We start from the raw sequence: 17,968 nt of genomic DNA on the forward strand, positions 1-17,968 counted from the left end.
ATTTGCTAGCTTAAGGTTTTAAGGAAAATAAATGAGCCTTGATGTAACATGTTGTTTCATGTAAAACCCAGGAAGTGAAGGTATGAGGACACACTCTATCAGTATATGGATGCTATTTTTAAGTTTCTTGTTTCTGAAAAGGATGAATGATAAAGCTAGTAACTTTTGAGAGGTACGTTTTGCTGTTTGGCTTTTGATTATAAATTAAGATTTGACTACTATTTTTCTAGTTTGCAAACTTTTTTTTTCTACAGAAGCCTACTGATAGAGTGCTACTACTGAGCAAAGAAATAACCTAACAAAAGACTTTTGTTTCTTCAGGAGTAGTAAAAACTTCAGATATTCCGATTAATTTAAAGATGAATTGCATTAAATTTTGGCTGAAGGGGATGTACTTTAAATATGTCTGCTTGAAGAGGGGAGGGTATAGCTCAGTAGTGGAGTGTGTGCTTAGCATGCATGAGGTCCTGGGTTCAATCCCCAGTACCTCCACTTAAATGAATAAACAAATAAATAAACCTAATCCCCCCTCCCTCCAAAAGAACACATAAATATGTCTGCTTGAAAGACCTGGAATTAGAGAACTGACAAGGAGTTGTATGGCTTTTAAGAAAATAATGATGGAATGTATGTTTACTCATTCATCTCACAGATATTTATTGACCACTTACTATGTGCCAAGCACCAGCTGGAGCCCTGCCTATGCTTGATGCCATTTTGCAGTGATATCTTTTAATGTCAGAGTCAAATTATTTGTTGAATGAAAAGCACTGAAATACCTAACTCATGTGATCATTGTTTGGAACATTTGGAAAAGGGAGGAGACTTGAGGGGGCTGTCTGGGAGGGGCTCCAGAGCAGGGATGGTCTGTAGACGTAGGTGGGTTCCAGTGTGGACGTCAGAAGGTCCTGGAACCCCTCTAAGATTGTATGCAGAGTATTGTGGTTCAGAGCTCTTGCATAATGCTGGGGAGAGATCATAACTTTCATTAAATTCTCCAGAAGGGTTCCTGGTCCAGAAGAGTCAAAATGGTGCAACATCATCATTTTCTCAGCAAGACACCAAGCTCAAGGAGATTGGGTGCCTCTGGTCATACAGTTAATTAACGGAGGTGGAGATTTAGATCATGTCTTTCTGAAGGACCCTGTTGTCACTCCTATAACTGACTTATAGAATTACCACGTTCACATTTAGAACTTACTTAAAAGTAGTTATGATAACCATCACTTTATTTAATGTAAAGGTGGTGTCTTTACTTTTTTGTTTTCTAGCTCTTCTACTTGACTAGGTAATTGGCAGAGGCAGGACCAGATCCCAGTTACGGACCACCCATCACTCCACTTTTTCTCAGACGACACTCAACAATATAGAGGGCAAGGAAGAAATAAGGTGTGAGGCTGGCTTTGGGTAATACTTCCCTCTTGGCCAGTTTCTGAAAGTTTAGGTTTTTGATTAGCACGGTGTCTCTCACTGGCTCTTTAGGACTGTGGCAGCAATGGTGGTGGCGAGGAGGCGGAGATCTTAAAAAGCATAGCTTTTGGACAGAGGCAGACCCTAGTGAAGGTCTGGCTGCACAGGCAAGATTTCTCATCCTTTTGAACTTTCTTCTAGTCTCGTCTATAAAATGGTGATGGTGGCTGCCTTGCAGGTTGAGGGTTTAGGGACCACAAACAGGAAGTCATCAGGCACCACAGCAGGCCTTTAGGACTATCTCCCCGCCTCTACCTGCAGGCTAGCCAGACAACAGTAAATGCATCATTAGTCACCAACACAGTTACTTGTGGTTTCCTTTCCTTTTTTAAACAATGTGAGGCTGTTGCAAAGATGAAGCCCCGTATGACCAAGTGTCTGTTGCTGGTGTTTCTCGGGGTGTCAGCACCATGAAACTCACCCCAGCCTCTTAGGAACTTGATCAGACTCATAATACTCGAGTGCATCATAGGTGGACGGGGACTAGGATAAAGTCACCTGAATGTGACTTTATCTTGACCTGACTTACATCGAGGAGTTGCCTGGAATAAAAGGATAAAACTGAGATGAATCAAAGTCACCTAAAAAAATCTCAGTATGAAGGCACAGTGGGAGACACTGCATTTTCTTAAGCAGTTGCCTCAGTAGATTTTTCTTTCGGCAGAATTTAAAACTTCTGTGCTTCAAACAGTAGATCCTCTGGGGAAAATCAGCATCACTTCCATGAGAAGGGTAAACCCCAGAAGGAAAGAAAGCCCTGGCGGTTTCTGGCTTGTCAGGAGTGGTGTGCATCTGACCCAGGTGGAGGTGTCTGCTCACTGTGGATGCCGTAACTCACCAGGCAGGTAGCCTGGGCCTGTGTGAGGCTGGAGAACCGTTCAGGTCTTATCTCACTGAGATCACAGTGAAAATAGGGCATCTTTAAACAAGCAAAAAGCAGGTAGAGGCTATTTTCTCCCTCCAAACCTTTTTTTAGGCTTCATTTTGTGTTCTGTAATGAGGAAACTTAATGCCCTACCCCTTGGAGCAGGTTTTTAAAGCTTTTATTTTCTTTTTGGCCCCACAATCAATTTCAGCATTCCCTCTGGAACATAGTAGGCAATAAACTCTGTCTTATTGCTTCCGATGAGGAGAGGTGGGTGTAAGTGCCATTATATGCCCCCATACCACAGTCAAGTTCTGACCCAGTGTTTTCTGGTATCAGGGCCTTCTCTTGCAATAGAAGCATCTCACCAGGGGCTGGAGAAGGAAAAGGAAGCAGTAACAGCTAAGGAGGCTTCGAAAGCATGCTTTCAAAAAAGGTTTGAAATACAGATTTGATTTTTGCTGTGACCAAGGACCTGATGAGGGGATTAAGGTGTTATGAAGTCACTTAAAAAATTATTTGAAAATAATTATATTTATTGTCAGCTCCGAAGTTCTTTATTCCCGCCTGTTTCATTTTACCTGGGGAAGGAAGGTGGAGGGGCAAGTTGTGGACGGAGAGAGTGATGTCGGAGGCATTTTGTGGTTTAGCCCTCCCTCTAGCCCAAATAACGCGCTGGGTCTGTACGTCTGTGGCCACATTTTATTCTTGGGAGTCCTCCTGAGTCGCCCAACTGCATCCGACAGTGTCGAGTTCCTAGATCGAGGTGCAAGAACATGCCAGGTATTTTATTTTTGTTTTTCACGTATTTTGCCTTTAAGCCACATGAAAAATAGATGTGTGCCCTTCAGGCCTGCTTCACAGCCCGCACTTCTGAGATGTGATTTCCACACATCTCCACTTGCTTCCACTTTTCACCATTGACAAGTGGGGTCCCTGTTGGTCTTTACAGATTAAAAATGCATTTGTTGAGGTGTCGGGCAGAACACATGAATGACCAGCCGGACTGCGGCACAAAGTACCGCACAGGGTGACAGCTTAATTGGCACCAGGTGTGGATGAGAAGGCACACAGATGTGAGGGGTGCGTCGCTGCCTAATTGTTTTAATGTTTGCCGAGAAGTTAATTGTCAGTGTAGAGTGTGCTAGCAAATTAGGTTCCCACTGCCTTAGTGTAACTGAGGATAAATGAGGTGTCATGAGTTTCCAATCTGTACCTCTGACACAAACACTTTTCCTGTGAGGAGGGGAACGGTCCCCAGGGGAATCAGCATGGCAGCTAAAGAAATCCATTTGAATAATGTGCATTATTTTCGCATTAGGGAAAAACTGTCTAGCTCTGGCTGTCTCTGGGAGCGGGTTTTCCTTTCACATTTGCTGCTGGTGGCTTCAAGGTTGAGCCTTGGTTGGCAGAAGAATCGCTTTGAGGTCTCAGAATAGGTGGAGGATTCATGAAGGCTCTTACAAAGTGATCTGGTAGCACTGATGGTGGAAACTTGCTTTCTTTTATATATTCTGGAGTTTACCTTCCAAAATAGCTCAATATTGAACAACCCTTACTGTTAAATGGCTAAAGAAGAGTGAATTCTTGGAACACGACTATACAGACTCTTCTATTACTCACTTTGAAGCAGCTGAGACTCTCCACCTTAGTCTTGAGTGTTTGGGTATTCAGAGCTTGAAATAGAAACATCATTGTCTAGAATGGTCAGAATAAAGGTAACACAAAGTCCAAATCTGGATTTTTTTTTTTTTTTCTGATTCGACTGAATGCCTTTTGAAGTTCAAAAGACTCTTCTACATACATTGTAATTCTTAGGTGAAGGTGTGGTTCAATACTTGGCGTTTGGATGTTTATTTTTGCTTTAAGAGAATACGTTGTCCATTTCTACCCACTAGGTTCAAACACTGCCAACTTTCTAGTGAACTTGCATCCCCTCAGCTACTAGCGGGGAACGTTCTGATGTGTGTTTTTATAAAACGTGATTCACCTAGTTGGGGAATTGTGTTCTGGATTTGACCACTCAAGGAGTGTATATCGGTTGTAATATTGAGAGACTTCCTACTTTTTCTCTTCTGAGTATCTTTTTCACTCACTTGCGTAACTGTTCTTAACCATCACATCACTACATATTAGTGCAGGAAGTGACCCTCAGGAAGCACAGGGCAACCACAGTGAACAATTCGCCTGCTGAGGTTTTAGGTTCTCAAAGAATTCCGGATTTTAGGAGGGACAGGTACCTTCTTGTGGTTCAGACGTTTTTCTCTGTTCTTACGCCCCATCTAGTCAGTTCCTGTGTTGTCTCTGCCTATAGGTGGAGAGCATGGCTTGCCAGTTGGGCTAGCTGGTCTTTTAGACACTGTCTCTGGCACTGAACATTCCAGAAGGATCTTGTTTTCTTTAGAGACTTGTCCGGTCTGCCTCTCCATGTATCGTCTTCCTTGGCTCTATTCCCATCAGTGTGTGCAACTTGTAAGATGCAGAAAATCATCATGGTTTTCAAATTTTAGCTTGTTTGGAAAACATAATGTGTTTTTAAGTCTTGATTTGCTCAGATTTGTAATATCCCCCATGGGCTGTATAAAACTTCTATTTTGAGTTCTTGTAGAAGACATAAGGTAAGTAAGATGATTCTGTTTGGTTCTTAAGAAAATTTTTAAACAAAGGAAAACTTATATACCGTCTGGAAATCTCAGTTTTGGGAACATTTGTAGTAGAAGTCTGCCCAATAATTAACAATGTTTGAAAAATTCTGGCAGATAATTAAATTTTACCAGCTGCAAGGTGAAAATAAAACATCGAGTTTCTTGGCTAGAATCAGAGTGTATCAGTCAGTGTGGTTAACACTATTAGTTCTCATGTTGATCAAAAAACTCTGATTCACAATTAAATATTTATTTGACAAATAAATATTTGAAAAGTGAATTTTACTTGATGAAAGCCATTTGGTAGATAAATATCTTTCAAAATACGGGCTCTGGGAAGAGAAGCCTGCAGCGAGCGGCAAATAAGTCTGTGGAACCAGTATTCACAGTGGTTGACGTGGCATGCAGCCAGTGCTGAGGGTACCTGGGCTACTTGGTTGCTCTCTGCTGGGGTCTTTTTTAGTGTGAATCTTGGTTTATAAATGGCAGGATTCATGAGTGGAAAGCCAGAAATTTGGGACTGTTTTCAGGTCATTTAAAAGTAGGCTGTAAAATGTTCTGACTTTTTTTTTTTTTTTTTTTTTTTATGTTCACAATTTTGTTATGGCAGGCATATAACCAAGTAAGTCAAGGGGGTGTGTGTGTGTGTCTGTGATCAGGAGGTGGGCTGGATCAGAGAAAGCATGCATTAGGCAGTATTATGTCACATTAGAATGTTAAGCTCAATAAGTTAAAGAACCAATGTGACTTTTAAGTGAGATTTGGAGGGTCAAGTATTTGGGTGCAAGTATTAAATGTTCATAAACCAAGTTTAAAAATCACTCTTCTGGGAGCAGAGGTACTTTGACTTAATGAATAGTGGCTTCTTGACTTTAGGCAAATCGCCTCCCCTCCCTGGATATCCTCAAGATAAAATGAGGGGGATACAGAGGATGAATATGTGCTAAGGTTGCTTTGGCCTCTTCAGAGGTTTGATTCTAATTATCTTCTGTGTTTAGAATGCATGACTTTTTCAATAACTTAAAATGAAGCAACCTCAGTTTTATTCTTTCATGAATAGTCTCTTCTTAAATGTTGATTAAATATTAAATTTTAATGTTGAATGTGATTCTGTCTCATTCTGATTCAAATCTCACAAATCAGGTTAGAGCCCTAAATTTTGAAGGACCCACAGGATATTCAGTCAGTACCCAGGTATAATCTCTGCATTCTTAACATGTGTCTGAAATGGCTCAGAATGACCATCAAAATGACTGTTCCACTCCTGAGCTCCAGAGAGCATGAGATGGTATATGAGGACAATACTGCAGCATGAGGGAAGAAGACTAGGATCATGAAATGTCCAGTGCAACCTGTGAGGTTACTTTTGGGTTTCTGGGGAGCAGATGAGTGGATGATAAATATTAGGGCCCCCTAGGCCGTAGTTAAACAAAACGGTTGTCGTTGCTGACAGCGAATGAGGTTCACTAGGCTGGAACTATTTGCTTAAATCAAGAACAACAGTGAAAACAATGTCAGGGCTGGAGGACGGGACAGTCACACACAGCAAACAGGGTCCATGGGAACAAGGATGAAGGAGGTGGCTCGTCTTTGGTAGGGCTGCAGCGAGGCACCCCCTGTCTCCCCAAGGCCTTTGCTGCCCACACTCTTTGCTGCCTTGTTTGTGAAGCAGTTTTACAGCATCAAATATGATGAGACATCTTGTTTCATAACTTGTCTCAGTCTCCTCTCTGAGTGGAGCCAATTTTCAGACAAGTAGGGGTGCTAATTACCAGCCCCTACCAAATTTAGAGGAACTTTCAGAGCTTTTCAAAACCCATTCAGATGCCCTTATAGTCCTCACTTAAGCTGCTCAGGCGGGAATTTAACTTCTAATACGGAGACGCAGAGGCCTCAGAGCTTGACAGGCGTACAGGTCCAGCCAGAGAAATGTTACTGTATCTAGCAGAAGTTGCGTGGTTCCTAACAAGTGCGTCGTTTACTTTTATGTTCACGTTTAAAAAAAAATCAGATCATTAAAAAACTGTCTTTGAACGGCTGAGTGGTTTGGATGCCCAGTGCTAGATACAGCAGGAGGGCTATATGGGGGACCCTGGGGAAAGAGACTTGAACTTTAAAATTGCCAGTGGACACCAACATTACGCTGTGTTCTGCTGGGCACCTGGGTAGATGTACAGTTGAGGATACAGCCCTGCCCTTAGTGCATTTGGTTCGAGTCTGGAGGAGGAGACTTCATGAAGGGCAGATATAATCTCAAATACAGACAGGTGTATGGGGACACTGTTTCCACATGAGTGCAGGCTGCTGCTCCCTTCCCCGGCGTGTTAGCGCTTTGCAGGCAGTGGCCCCGGGTCAGAGGGGTTAGTTTTTAGCAGACATTTACTGAGGTAATTAGTTCAGGTTTCCAGCCAGCTCACCTTTCAGCCCCACACTGTGCTAGAGACATGATTCTGAGCTTTCCTGTATTGAATTGCAGTGGTTCCTACCCCCGCCTTTCTGTAAGCCTCCTGCCATTTGTGGAGCTTGAAAAGTCATGAATGAAAGCTCAGCTCGCTTCACAGGCAGCCTCTGAAGTGGGCAAAAGGGCTTCAGATTGCCTTCTGGTTCCCACTTTTGATTTCCTCCTGCGTGTGGTTGAGCAGAGAACATTCCCTTGGTGGGGTCCACGGTTTTCATAGGGGCATTTTTAGAGACAGCCATCTGACCAATTTCCTCGGGCTGGTTAGGAATGAAGACCCATCCATGACCTCTAAAGAAGTACCATTAAAGTTTTTATCATAAATGCGTGTTGAATTTTATCAAATGCTTTTTCTGCATCTGTTGAGATGAATACGTGGTTTTTGTCCTTTCTCATGGATGTGGGGTATCACGTTGATTGATTTGCATATGTTGAACCATCCTTGTGTCCCTGGGATGAATCCAACTTGATCCTGGTATATGATCTTTTTTTTGTGCTGTTGGATTCTGTTTGCTAATATTTTATTGAGGATTTTTGCATCTATGTTCATCAGTGATATTGGCCTATAGCTTTCTTTTTTGGCAGTGTCTTTGTCTGGCTTTGGTATCAGGGTGATGGTGGCTTCATAGAGTGAGTTTGGGAGTATTCCCTCCTTCAATCTTTTGAGAAGGACCCATATGAGAACATGAAAACAAATATATGTATGTTCATATATGACTGAAGCATTATGCTGTACACCAGAAGTTGACACAACATTGTAAACTGACTATACTTCAATAAAATACATATATATATATATAAAATAAATAAAATTTTAAAAAATCAAAATTAAAAAAAAAGATACACCATCAAAGATTTGCTTCTGTAGGTACTATTGCATTAGAGGTGGTCTAACTGAAAGATTTCCCCTGCCCCCTTCAGTTTTCAGTTGGAACAGAGAAAGGTAACGTCATTGTCTATTGGCCCTAGACCCCCATCTTAGTTCTCCCACATCTTTCAGAAGTTGGGGGTATCTGGACTTTGAGAAAGGAAATTTTTGCACAACCCGGTCAGCATTGTTCAAGGGAGTAACACGTCACTGAACAAATTGCCCCCGTGCATATGCTAATTCTGCACTTAAAAGAACTCACTGTAACATGTCCTGACGCTTTAGCCCAAGGGGAGACGGGAATTGAAGGGATGTCAGATAGTGTCACCTGACCCTCAAATATCTAAAATGTTTGTTTTCTTTGGGTCAGCAGTTCATACTCGGCATATGTGAATGAAAGTATCCTGTGTGGTTTGTGGAAAAAATTAGTCCTCGTTCCTGCTTTTGTGTGTGAGAGCTGGCCTTGCTGTTGAAGATTCACTGGCTGGAATTCCCGCTCTGGGTCTTAAATTTCAGCACTCTTGGCAAGGAACACCAAATCTTATTTTCAGCAATAAATTAAAAGAATTCAAAAGAGTTCCTTCTTTGTTACTGTGGAAAATGTGATTTGCCTTTTAGGAAGCCATGCTGTTAATCCCACCCGCTCTCTCTGTGTCTTGTTAGAGAAGCCTGCTTTGGCTCTTACAGTCACAGAATACGTCTGATAGAGCGATCTCAGGTTTTGCTCATAGGCCATTCATACTCCTGACCAGGAAGTCTCAGTGGGAAAGAATGAAAACACATCCACATATAAACAGTGAGCTCCCATTTCTCTAACAGCAAACAGAACAGAAGAACATTTTAAGTGAGTAGGGCCTGAAGGATCCACCAGTCTTTGGATAGTTTGATTGCATAGTCAGGGTCTCCTTTTTAAGTGCTTTACATCTCTATAAATGTATGCCATCAGAGTCTGCAGATGAGACGAATTAAATGGAATGAAAGGCTGAGTAGGTATCACCTTTCTAAAACAGCCTTCACATCCAGGTTGGGTTTTCATGTGTACAAAGAGACCTGGGAAGAAATCTTTGATTAATATTTTTTTTTGTCTTGCAGAGTAATTCCCTCTTGGTCCCAGACAGTCTGAGAGGCACAGATAAACGCAGAAATGGACCTGAGTTTTCCAATGACATCAAAAAAAGAAAGGTGGACGATAAAGACTCCAGCCACTATGTAAGTAAATAAAGGACTTGAAATAATATTTGTTTGCTTTCTTGCTCACCTTCTAAGTGAGTATACAAAGGACTCTTAAGATCTTAAATGATAATTTCACATCCCGTAAAATAATAGCGTCAAGGGGATGGACTCTTACACTGTAGGCTATTATTTCCCTCTAGAGCTGTCAGTTATGTATCTGCCAGGCTCAGTATTGAATTTTAGGCTTTCTGCGTAGTTACTCGGATATAAAAGAGGGGATACAAAATGTCGGGCTGGCTTCATGGTATGTAGCCTGTGCAGCTGTCCCAGCCCTGCTCTTCAGAGGGCCCTGCCTTGCCCTTGGTTTAATGCTCTGCTCTCAACCATCTTCACATTCTCAATTTTTAAGCCAATGCCTGCACTGTCATTTTGTCCTGGACTTTGCAACTTTGGCAGCCTGTCTTGTGAAAATAATGAGGGTAAGAATTTTAGTGTCACAAACTGCCTTTTTGGATGCTATTCTGTGATTCATTTAGGCTCGTATTAGGTCTCAAGGCAGAGTTCGTCCTCTTCCACAGCGAGCAGTGTGGTGATAGAAGTCCATGGTAGAAATGGAAGAAATGTTGGGGGCATCTCGTTCAAACACTGCAGATAAGCCCACACAACTGGTTGAAGGAGTGAAGACTCTTGACTCAGACCTAGAGAAAACCACATTCTCTCAGAGAGCAAACCCAGCCAGACGGCCATTGGCTCTGGGCTCGGGGTCATGAACATGCGGCTGACAGATGACTTGTAGTGTCCTTGTGTGTCCCTGAGTGTCTGTTTCAGGATGGACGAGTTCTTGGGAACAATGTGAGAGTAGAATGTGAATTAGGCCACTCCCTGTTGCTCCTGGAGGAAGAAGTGTCTACCTCTGGCCGGCTGGTGTGGAGGTTTACACGCCAGACCTCTGCCTCCTGCTGGCTGGTGCAGGCCGATAGCTAACGATACATAGCCTTTGTTGAGCAACGTGTCAAGTTAGTTCCGGGTCCTGTGTGATTCTGCAAGACTTGTTTCGTTTAACTCTGAAAATAACCCTGTGAAGTTTGGTACCATCCCTCTCTTTCATCAATAAAGGAACTGAAGCACAGAGCTTTTAAGTGATTTGCCCAAGGTCAGAATTAGTGGCAGAGCCTGGAGGCAACTCTTAATCACTACGTTAGGATTCCTGAAGGGAGAGTTTAGGATTGAATATTTTGCCAGGGGTCCTCAAATTGGTCCATACTTTGTACCATAATAACATCCTAAGAACCCAAGTTATTGATCTTCATCCCTGTCCCAAGCCATGTAGCACATACTTGCCCAGAGCCAGTGTCCCACACTAGTACTTTTATATATGGCATCTAGGCAAGAAAGTCGATGGTTAGATAAAACATTTGAGACATGAGTTTAAAGTTGAGGGTAACTTTCTAGCTGGACTTGGAGGCCACAAAAAACTAATGGGTAATATTTTCACTTGTACTGATCTTTCTCAAACATTATTTGTGTATTCTTAATTGACAGTGACATCAGTCAAAGAATGGTGTAGATCATAAGCTAGGGGCCTCCTTTTTGAGAATTAAGACCCATTGCAATAACCTGTTTTTCCACATGTCCATTGTATTACTCTGCTCTAAAGGACATAGAAGACCTTTTGGCTAAAAAAGTAGTCTTCTTCAGCCTGCCTTGAACTTGATGTAGGAATGCTCACATCATTAAATTGAACAGCTCTTCTGAAGCTTTTTCCAACTCAGTGCAATTTTGGGGTTTCCTCTGATTAGCAAATTTTATGGTTTTATGTCAAGATAATAAAAGGCTATTGCAGGATGCCAGTGCCCTCCGTATAACTGCCAGCCTGTCTTCCTTCCATCTCCAGAATATCCCAAGCTGATTGCTAAAGAGCTTTCTTCTTAGCATGAGGTTAGGTCTAGCTATGTTATTCCAGCCAGAAGCTAGCTTTATTTGTAGTTTTTTGTCTGCTTTGATTTTTTGCAGGAACTGGTAACCCTACGGGAACAAGGTTTAAGTTTGTCTTTATAATTATGAATTCCCTATGAACACTAGAGTTGTTGGCAGTCTTCAAGATGATACACGTAAAAGCAATGACATGAAATTGTGTTCTTAATTTGAAATCCAGTGGGAAAAGCTCTCTGAGATAAGGGCATGTGAATTTCTAATTGTAAGAGAGATTCAGCTGTTACAAACATTTATTGAGCCATCATTACGTGCCAAGTTGTACAGCTTGCCTTCACCTACGTACACACGGTGAGTGTATAGCTGGGGTGCTGCTGCAACAGAATTCCTGCCTGGGGCTTTGCGCCCCCCAGGTCAGATGAGAAGGGGAGAAGGTGGTAGTAAATACCAGGGCTGGCATTTTGGAAGGGAGCCTGTAGGCGTTCCCTAGGTTGTTTTCTAGTCTGTGTCTGCTACCAAAAACTAGAAATTTCATGGATCCTCAAACTCTTGAATAACTGACGTTAAAAAAAATTTTTTTTTCAGGACAGCGATGGTGACAAAAGCGATGACAACTTAGTTGTGGACGTATCTAATGAGGTAACCATCCTTAATCAGACTATTTCAGAGTAACTGGTGAGGGAAAGGAAGTGGAGCCACCATGCTTTGGTCTTTTGTAACTTTACACATTAAGAATTGAATGGTTCATGGAAGGAACAGTCATAGTCTAAAACCAACACAAACTTTTGATTCCTTTTTAAAAAAAATCTGCCAAATCATTTTGGATTCCTAAATTGGCACCTGGTGTTCCTTTCTGACCTGTGCCCTCTGGGCAAAGTGTTTGAGCATCGAGATGGGGATATTATTGTTTCTAGATATTGTTTGCTTTATTGTGTCTTCATGGGTGCGCCTGCAAACACCATCGTGTTCATGGTAACAGCGGTGCTAGTCAGGTGCACACCCTCAAATCCCCCGAATTTAGAGGACTTGCAGCACTCCCCGTTAGTGTGGAAATGGAGTGTGGAGAGGGGAAGACCCATCGTTAGGAGAGGAATCAGGAGACCTTTGCTTGTGCTCGCTCAGGACCCCTCGTCTCCGCGAGCCAGCCCCGCCCACTCCCCCAGGGAAAACGGGATCGACAAGACCCGCCTGCTGAAGAAGGACGCTTCCAGCAGCCCGGCGTCCACGGCCTCCTCGGGAAGTTCCACCTCTTTGAAATCCAAAGAAATGAGCTTGGTAGGTAATAAGAACTGTCACTTGCCTATTTAGCAGTTTAGTTGTCTCTGGGAGCCAGAGATTCTCTAAAGTATTTGATTTTTTTTTTTTAAATAGAGGTACTAGGGATTGAACCCGGGACTTCGTGCATGCTAGGCGTGTGCTCTACCACTGAGCTATTGCCCTCTCCCTAAAGTATTTGAAGTGTGCATTTTTTACTGATAGAGAGTTATTTATATATATTTACATATATGTGTGTGTGTGTGTGTGTGTGTATATATATTTTTTTTTAAATTTTTCATTGCTTGCCTGTGAGTGGCAGGATGCTTTTTTTTTAAATGGAGGTACTAGGAATTGAACCCAGGACCTCATGCATGCTAACCATGTGCTCTGCCACTGACCTATACCCACCCCCTGAGGTTATATTTTAAGTGTTTAAAAGTGAAATTCATCATTCTCTCCACCTCCATGGCAATTCCTTCTCCCCTCTGGATCAGCTAATTGGGCCGTGATTAGGGAGAGGTAACAAGCTTCCAGGCCATTGCCATCTCACGTGGGGGATATGCTCCTGGCACAGGCTCTCTGAAGCTTCCTCGCTGACAAATGGTTCAAACACCTTAGGTACTGAGAAGCCCTCATTTTCTTAAGTGGTGCAGTTCACCTAGTTTTAGACTGACCTGTCCTCGGGCTACGTTGTGATTGGGTTGCTGGGTGCACGGTGATGTACTCAGGGCGGCACCAGGGGAAGGGGGTGCATCAGGCCCATTCTTGCTTTCAGTCACTCAGCAAACAGTGTGGAGTATGTCATCTCTTCACTCACAATAACCACACCCTAACAACTGTGCAGGGAATCCTTACATGGTCCCCTGAGGAGTTATCCCATTTCACTGATGAGGAGGAAAGCCAGAGGAACTTGCAAAGTTTACACAGCTTGTTGGATCCAAGACCAGAGGGAGCTGGGGTCTCTCTGGTTCATGTTTTTTGCACTTTTCAGACTGTGATTAAAAGGACATGAAGGGTTCAGATGTGGAAGAAGATGCCCTGTAACCCTGTTACTGTCTTGACTCCTGAAGGCCCCTGCAGTCGTGGGTCCACACTGGTTATGTAGGCAAGTGGGTGGTGTACTGCTTAACGACAGTTACTTTTTTAGGCACATCTCTCACAGTGAAAGGACTAGGTCTAGGGTTTTGCCTCTGAGTTGCTGTTTTGTGCCTCTCAAACTGAGGGCCCCTCATTCTCACCATTAGTCTCAACCCCACTGCCACCAAAAGGCAAGAGTAGAAAGGAGATCCTCCCTCTGACATTCCCGGTGACCGGGGCATTCGTTTCTGATGCCCGGGAACTTTCCTCCGGGTGGTCATCATTCTATCTTGGCCTAGATCCAAAGTCCACAAGCCTGATGGAAAAATACTTTTTAAAATAAAATCTGCGGAGGAAGAAGTGTGATCATGTTCTGTGTCTCTAGCTAGAGTTTTAGTTCTGGCAGGAAGAGGAAAGGTCAACATTTCTCGCTCACAAGTTAATGCTGTCAACATTGTGTGGATTTATGAAAATTGGCTGAGGGAGTTGCTAGAAGGTGCCCAGTGTCCCAGCTGCTGTTGTGATAAATTGTGTAATATGGCTTGGATTAAAAATAATACTCATTTAATTTGTTTAATGATACCAGCATGAAAAAGCCAGCACGCCCGTTCTGAAATCCAGCACACCGACGCCGCGGAGCGACATGCCAACGCCAGGCACCAGCGCCACTCCAGGCCTCCGTCCAGGCCTCGGCAAGCCTCCAGCCATGGACCCCCTCGTTAACCAAGCGGGTAGGGCACCGCCTCTTGTGTGCTGTGTTCTGTCTTTCCCAGCTTGCTTCATCCACGCGTCTTGTGATGCAGTTTCCCTGTGAATATGAAATGCACTTTCTGCCCGCCTCCCTCCTTCCTATCTCGGAACAGCCAGGATAAGAAACAGATGTTTGTCCTTGGGTTTCAGCAGCTGCACCCTGTTCAGTCTCCGACTGTTTACATTTGGATTTTTTTTAATTTCCAAATAATCCAAATCCTAGGGACTTCAATAAAGTTTCTGATAATTATTCTGCATGTAAGCTCCTTACCAAACTATCATTGTGTGTCTGAGTTTGCTAATATTGACTGAAACCACCAGTCTGGCCGGCCGAGTGTGCTTCTTGCTTGCTTTAGTTGGCCAGTGTTCTGCTGGTACCTCCCTCAGGAATCAGCGGTTTCTCCCTCAGTAGAAATAGGGAGGGTTTCATGGTGACTCCAGCCTCTGAATAAACTCATAACTTTTAACTTAATCTTCCTCCCCGGGAAAGGAAAAACATAACACCCTGGGCCCAGAGGAAAAGAGGCCCCAGAATATTCCTCCTAAACCTATGCTCTGGTTTACGTAAATCCAGGATCAGGTTTTCATTTGGAATTGGTAGCAGGGAATGGAATTTTTGAGCTGGAGGAGACATCTTGGAGTTTATCAAAAAAAACCTTTTGTCAAGTCAGCAGGTGGTGCGTGTGCCTTGGTTTGCCAGCTGTGAATTGGGTACAAGAATGCTGCTTATTCCCCTGGTTTCCCAGTGTTGCCAAGAGTACCTACGGAGGAGGAAGTGTTGGACAGTGCTCCCCCTGGGCAGATCCCTTCTTTCCTGGAGATAAATTCAGCTCTAGGGAAGAAGGGATCCAGTGTAGGAATTGGAGGTGCTCCCCCCCACACCTTCCCTCCTCCTTCCCTTCCGTGAAAGGCACTGAAGAGGACCCTGCAACTGCTGGGTCAGGCGGGACCCGGTGAGTCACGTGCGGCTTGTGCTTCCTTGCAGCGGCCGGCCTGCGGACGCCCCTGGCGGTGCCCGGCCCATACCCTGCGCCCTTCGGGATGGTGCCGCACGCGGGCATGAACGGCGAGCTGACCAGCCCCGGCGCCGCCTACGCCAGCCTCCACAACATGTCACCGCAGATGAGCGCGGCCGCCGCCGCCGCCGCCGTGGTGGCCTACGGGCGCTCCCCGATGGTAGGGACTGCGGGGAGGGTGGGTGGGTGGGCGCGGCCAGGGGCGGGCGGCAGCCCTGCACTTGCAGACAAAGGCCCAGTGTCGCCGCCGCGCCCGCCTCCCTCTCGTCCGCCTTCATCAGCGTGCTGCTTCATTAAGTGAAGGCCAACTGCTTTTTGTCTGACTGTTTCTGTGGATGAAGAAAGGCAGTGTTTAGGACCTCCTTCAGCGGTTCAGGGGACATCTGGTTTTCTCCCACCTGAAGCAGGTTTTTTTTTTTTTTTTGGAAGGCGATGAAATGACTCAAGTAGCTCACAGAAGCCTTTTCATTCGTTTCCTTGAGGGTTTTTTTTTTTTTAAACTTCTTTAATTCTTAGGAGAAAATATTTGAGAGGCCGTAATTTTCTCTTTCCGGGCTTATATTATTCTTTAAACCCAATAGCGTGGCTTACATGTAAGGAGTGATCTCAGCACAACAGAGAGAAACACAAAGGGACTGAAACTGGGGCAGGTTCTCCTTCTTGCCCTGCCTCCTCCCACTGTGTAAATGGCCTCAGGTTTGACAGGGAAGAGACAAAAGTGCAGGTGAAGGGGAAGATTGTGTAATCTTTGATTGCATCAGGAAAAGGGAATAGATTATAATTCACAGCAAATGAAAGTCCTTAAGTCATTTCTGTTGGCTGTTTGAACTATGTTATGTGTACCTCTCCCTTCTTCATTACTGCTGGTAACTTGGGGTGATCGTAAAGTTCACCGTTTTTCCCCCTCCGTTGCACTAGTAGGAAAGTCTGCAGTGGAGGGCAAGATCATTTAAAGCGAAGTGGGCAGCTAGGGACTAGCTCCCTTCCTTAAGGTGCATAAAATAGAGAATCCATGTATGAGTGTTTCATTGTTTTTAATTTTGAGGGGGAGGTAATTAGGTTTTTATTTATTTACTCATTTTAATGGAGGTTCTGGGGATTGAACCCATGACCTCATGCATGCTAAGCACATGCTCTACCACTGAATCCGTGTGAGTTTTTAAGCATTGACGTAGACCAATGGTATGAAACCTGGGGGTGATTTACATTTGGTGATATCTGGAGACACTTCTATTTATCAGAACTGGGGGATGCTACTGGCACTTACAGGGTAGAGGCCAGGGATGCTTCTAATGACCCTGCCATTCCCAGGACGAAGGACAGCCCCCAGCCGAGAACTGTTTGACCTAAACCGTCGATAGTGCCAAAGCTGATAGTCAGGTTGTCCTGACTCAGACAGCATATTGCTCTTTGTACTTGTTTGGACGGACGGAACATTCTGAGTCCACAGGACGTATTTACCATGAGAAGCTGGTTCCCAGTGCACAGATACATCGCACGCCTTCCTTCCTCCCAAAAAAGAAGCGTGTCTTGTGGTATTTAGAGGCGGCTATGTTACTTATTACATTATAATTTTTCTTCTGAAAAATGCTAGCACATGTCCCTGTTTCTGTTTCTGTTGCTTTGGGGATTTCTGAGTCTGTAGTGAGAAGTCCTCCTGGGTGTCACAAAGTGCCTCCCCTGCATGAACTGAGTCTGCGGTGCCTTATTTTGTTTCCAGGTTGGGTTTGATCCTCCTCCTCACATGCGTGTACCTACGATCCCTCCAAACCTGGCAGGAATCCCTGGAGGGAAACCGTAAGTACCTCTAACTCCTTGGTTTTGTTTTAAAGGTGGTTACTTAGTCATGGGTATCAGTGGCCTAGAATTCCAAAGGGAGCTTAGGCTTGGGCGTTGCCAAGGAGATTTCTGTCTTTTCCTGAGACGTGTTAACACTTTCTATGAATAGACACCTGGTAGGTGTCATGCCTCTGGCTTCCCCCTGTGGGTGATCTTGTGCGCTTCGTTATTTCTGGAGAGAAGCTGTGGGAGACGGGGACTAGAGGGGAGGCATGGCCCAGGGGTGGTCAGCCCTCCTCGCTTGACCCTTCCTCAGAAAGCTGTCTGCTTCGCCGTTGGGATATAGGGTAGCCGCCAGGGGTTTTCACGGGACTGTACGTGGGCAGTACGCCACCACACACCTGCAATCTCAGGAATGTGAAACGTGCTCTTTACCCAGCCCAGTGCCACCTTTTCCCTGTTTTGGGGAAATGAGATTTACATGAAAGGTAGGTTCTTTTGGATGCCAACATCACAGGCTGACCCCTAAGTAAAGTTTGGACAGATGCCTTACTCTGAGAGATCTGGGGTTACAAAAGTACAGTGTGGCTTTTGTGGGTAAGCAAGAGAGGTAGGTTAAAGGGCAGAGGAGCATTCAGACTTTGAAAAGCCCCATTGGTTCTTCTTCTGGGGTTGCTT

At 44.3% G+C, this 17,968-nt stretch overlaps 1 protein-coding gene across 4 annotated transcripts in view; it reads left to right on the plus strand.

Annotated features, from left to right (window-relative positions):
- TLE1 (TLE family member 1, transcriptional corepressor) overlaps positions 1-17,968 on the plus strand; it is an 81,310-nt gene that overhangs the window by 43,558 nt on the left and 19,784 nt on the right. For all 4 annotated transcript variants that reach the window (XM_032476224.1, XM_032476225.1, XM_032476226.1 and 1 more), the window contains exons 9-14: positions 9,399-9,515; positions 11,997-12,050; positions 12,534-12,686; positions 14,332-14,476; positions 15,481-15,671; positions 17,232-17,308. In XM_032476224.1, the coding sequence (XP_032332115.1) occupies positions 9,399-9,515; positions 11,997-12,050; positions 12,534-12,686; positions 14,332-14,476; positions 15,481-15,671; positions 17,232-17,308 (737 nt within the window). The remainder of the gene's footprint in view (positions 1-9,398; positions 9,516-11,996; positions 12,051-12,533; positions 12,687-14,331; positions 14,477-15,480; positions 15,672-17,231; positions 17,309-17,968) is intronic.

This window comes from Camelus ferus, unplaced genomic scaffold (genome assembly GCF_009834535.1).
Source record: "Camelus ferus isolate YT-003-E unplaced genomic scaffold, BCGSAC_Cfer_1.0 contig299, whole genome shotgun sequence".
Taxonomy (NCBI): Eukaryota; Metazoa; Chordata; class Mammalia; order Artiodactyla; family Camelidae; genus Camelus; species Camelus ferus.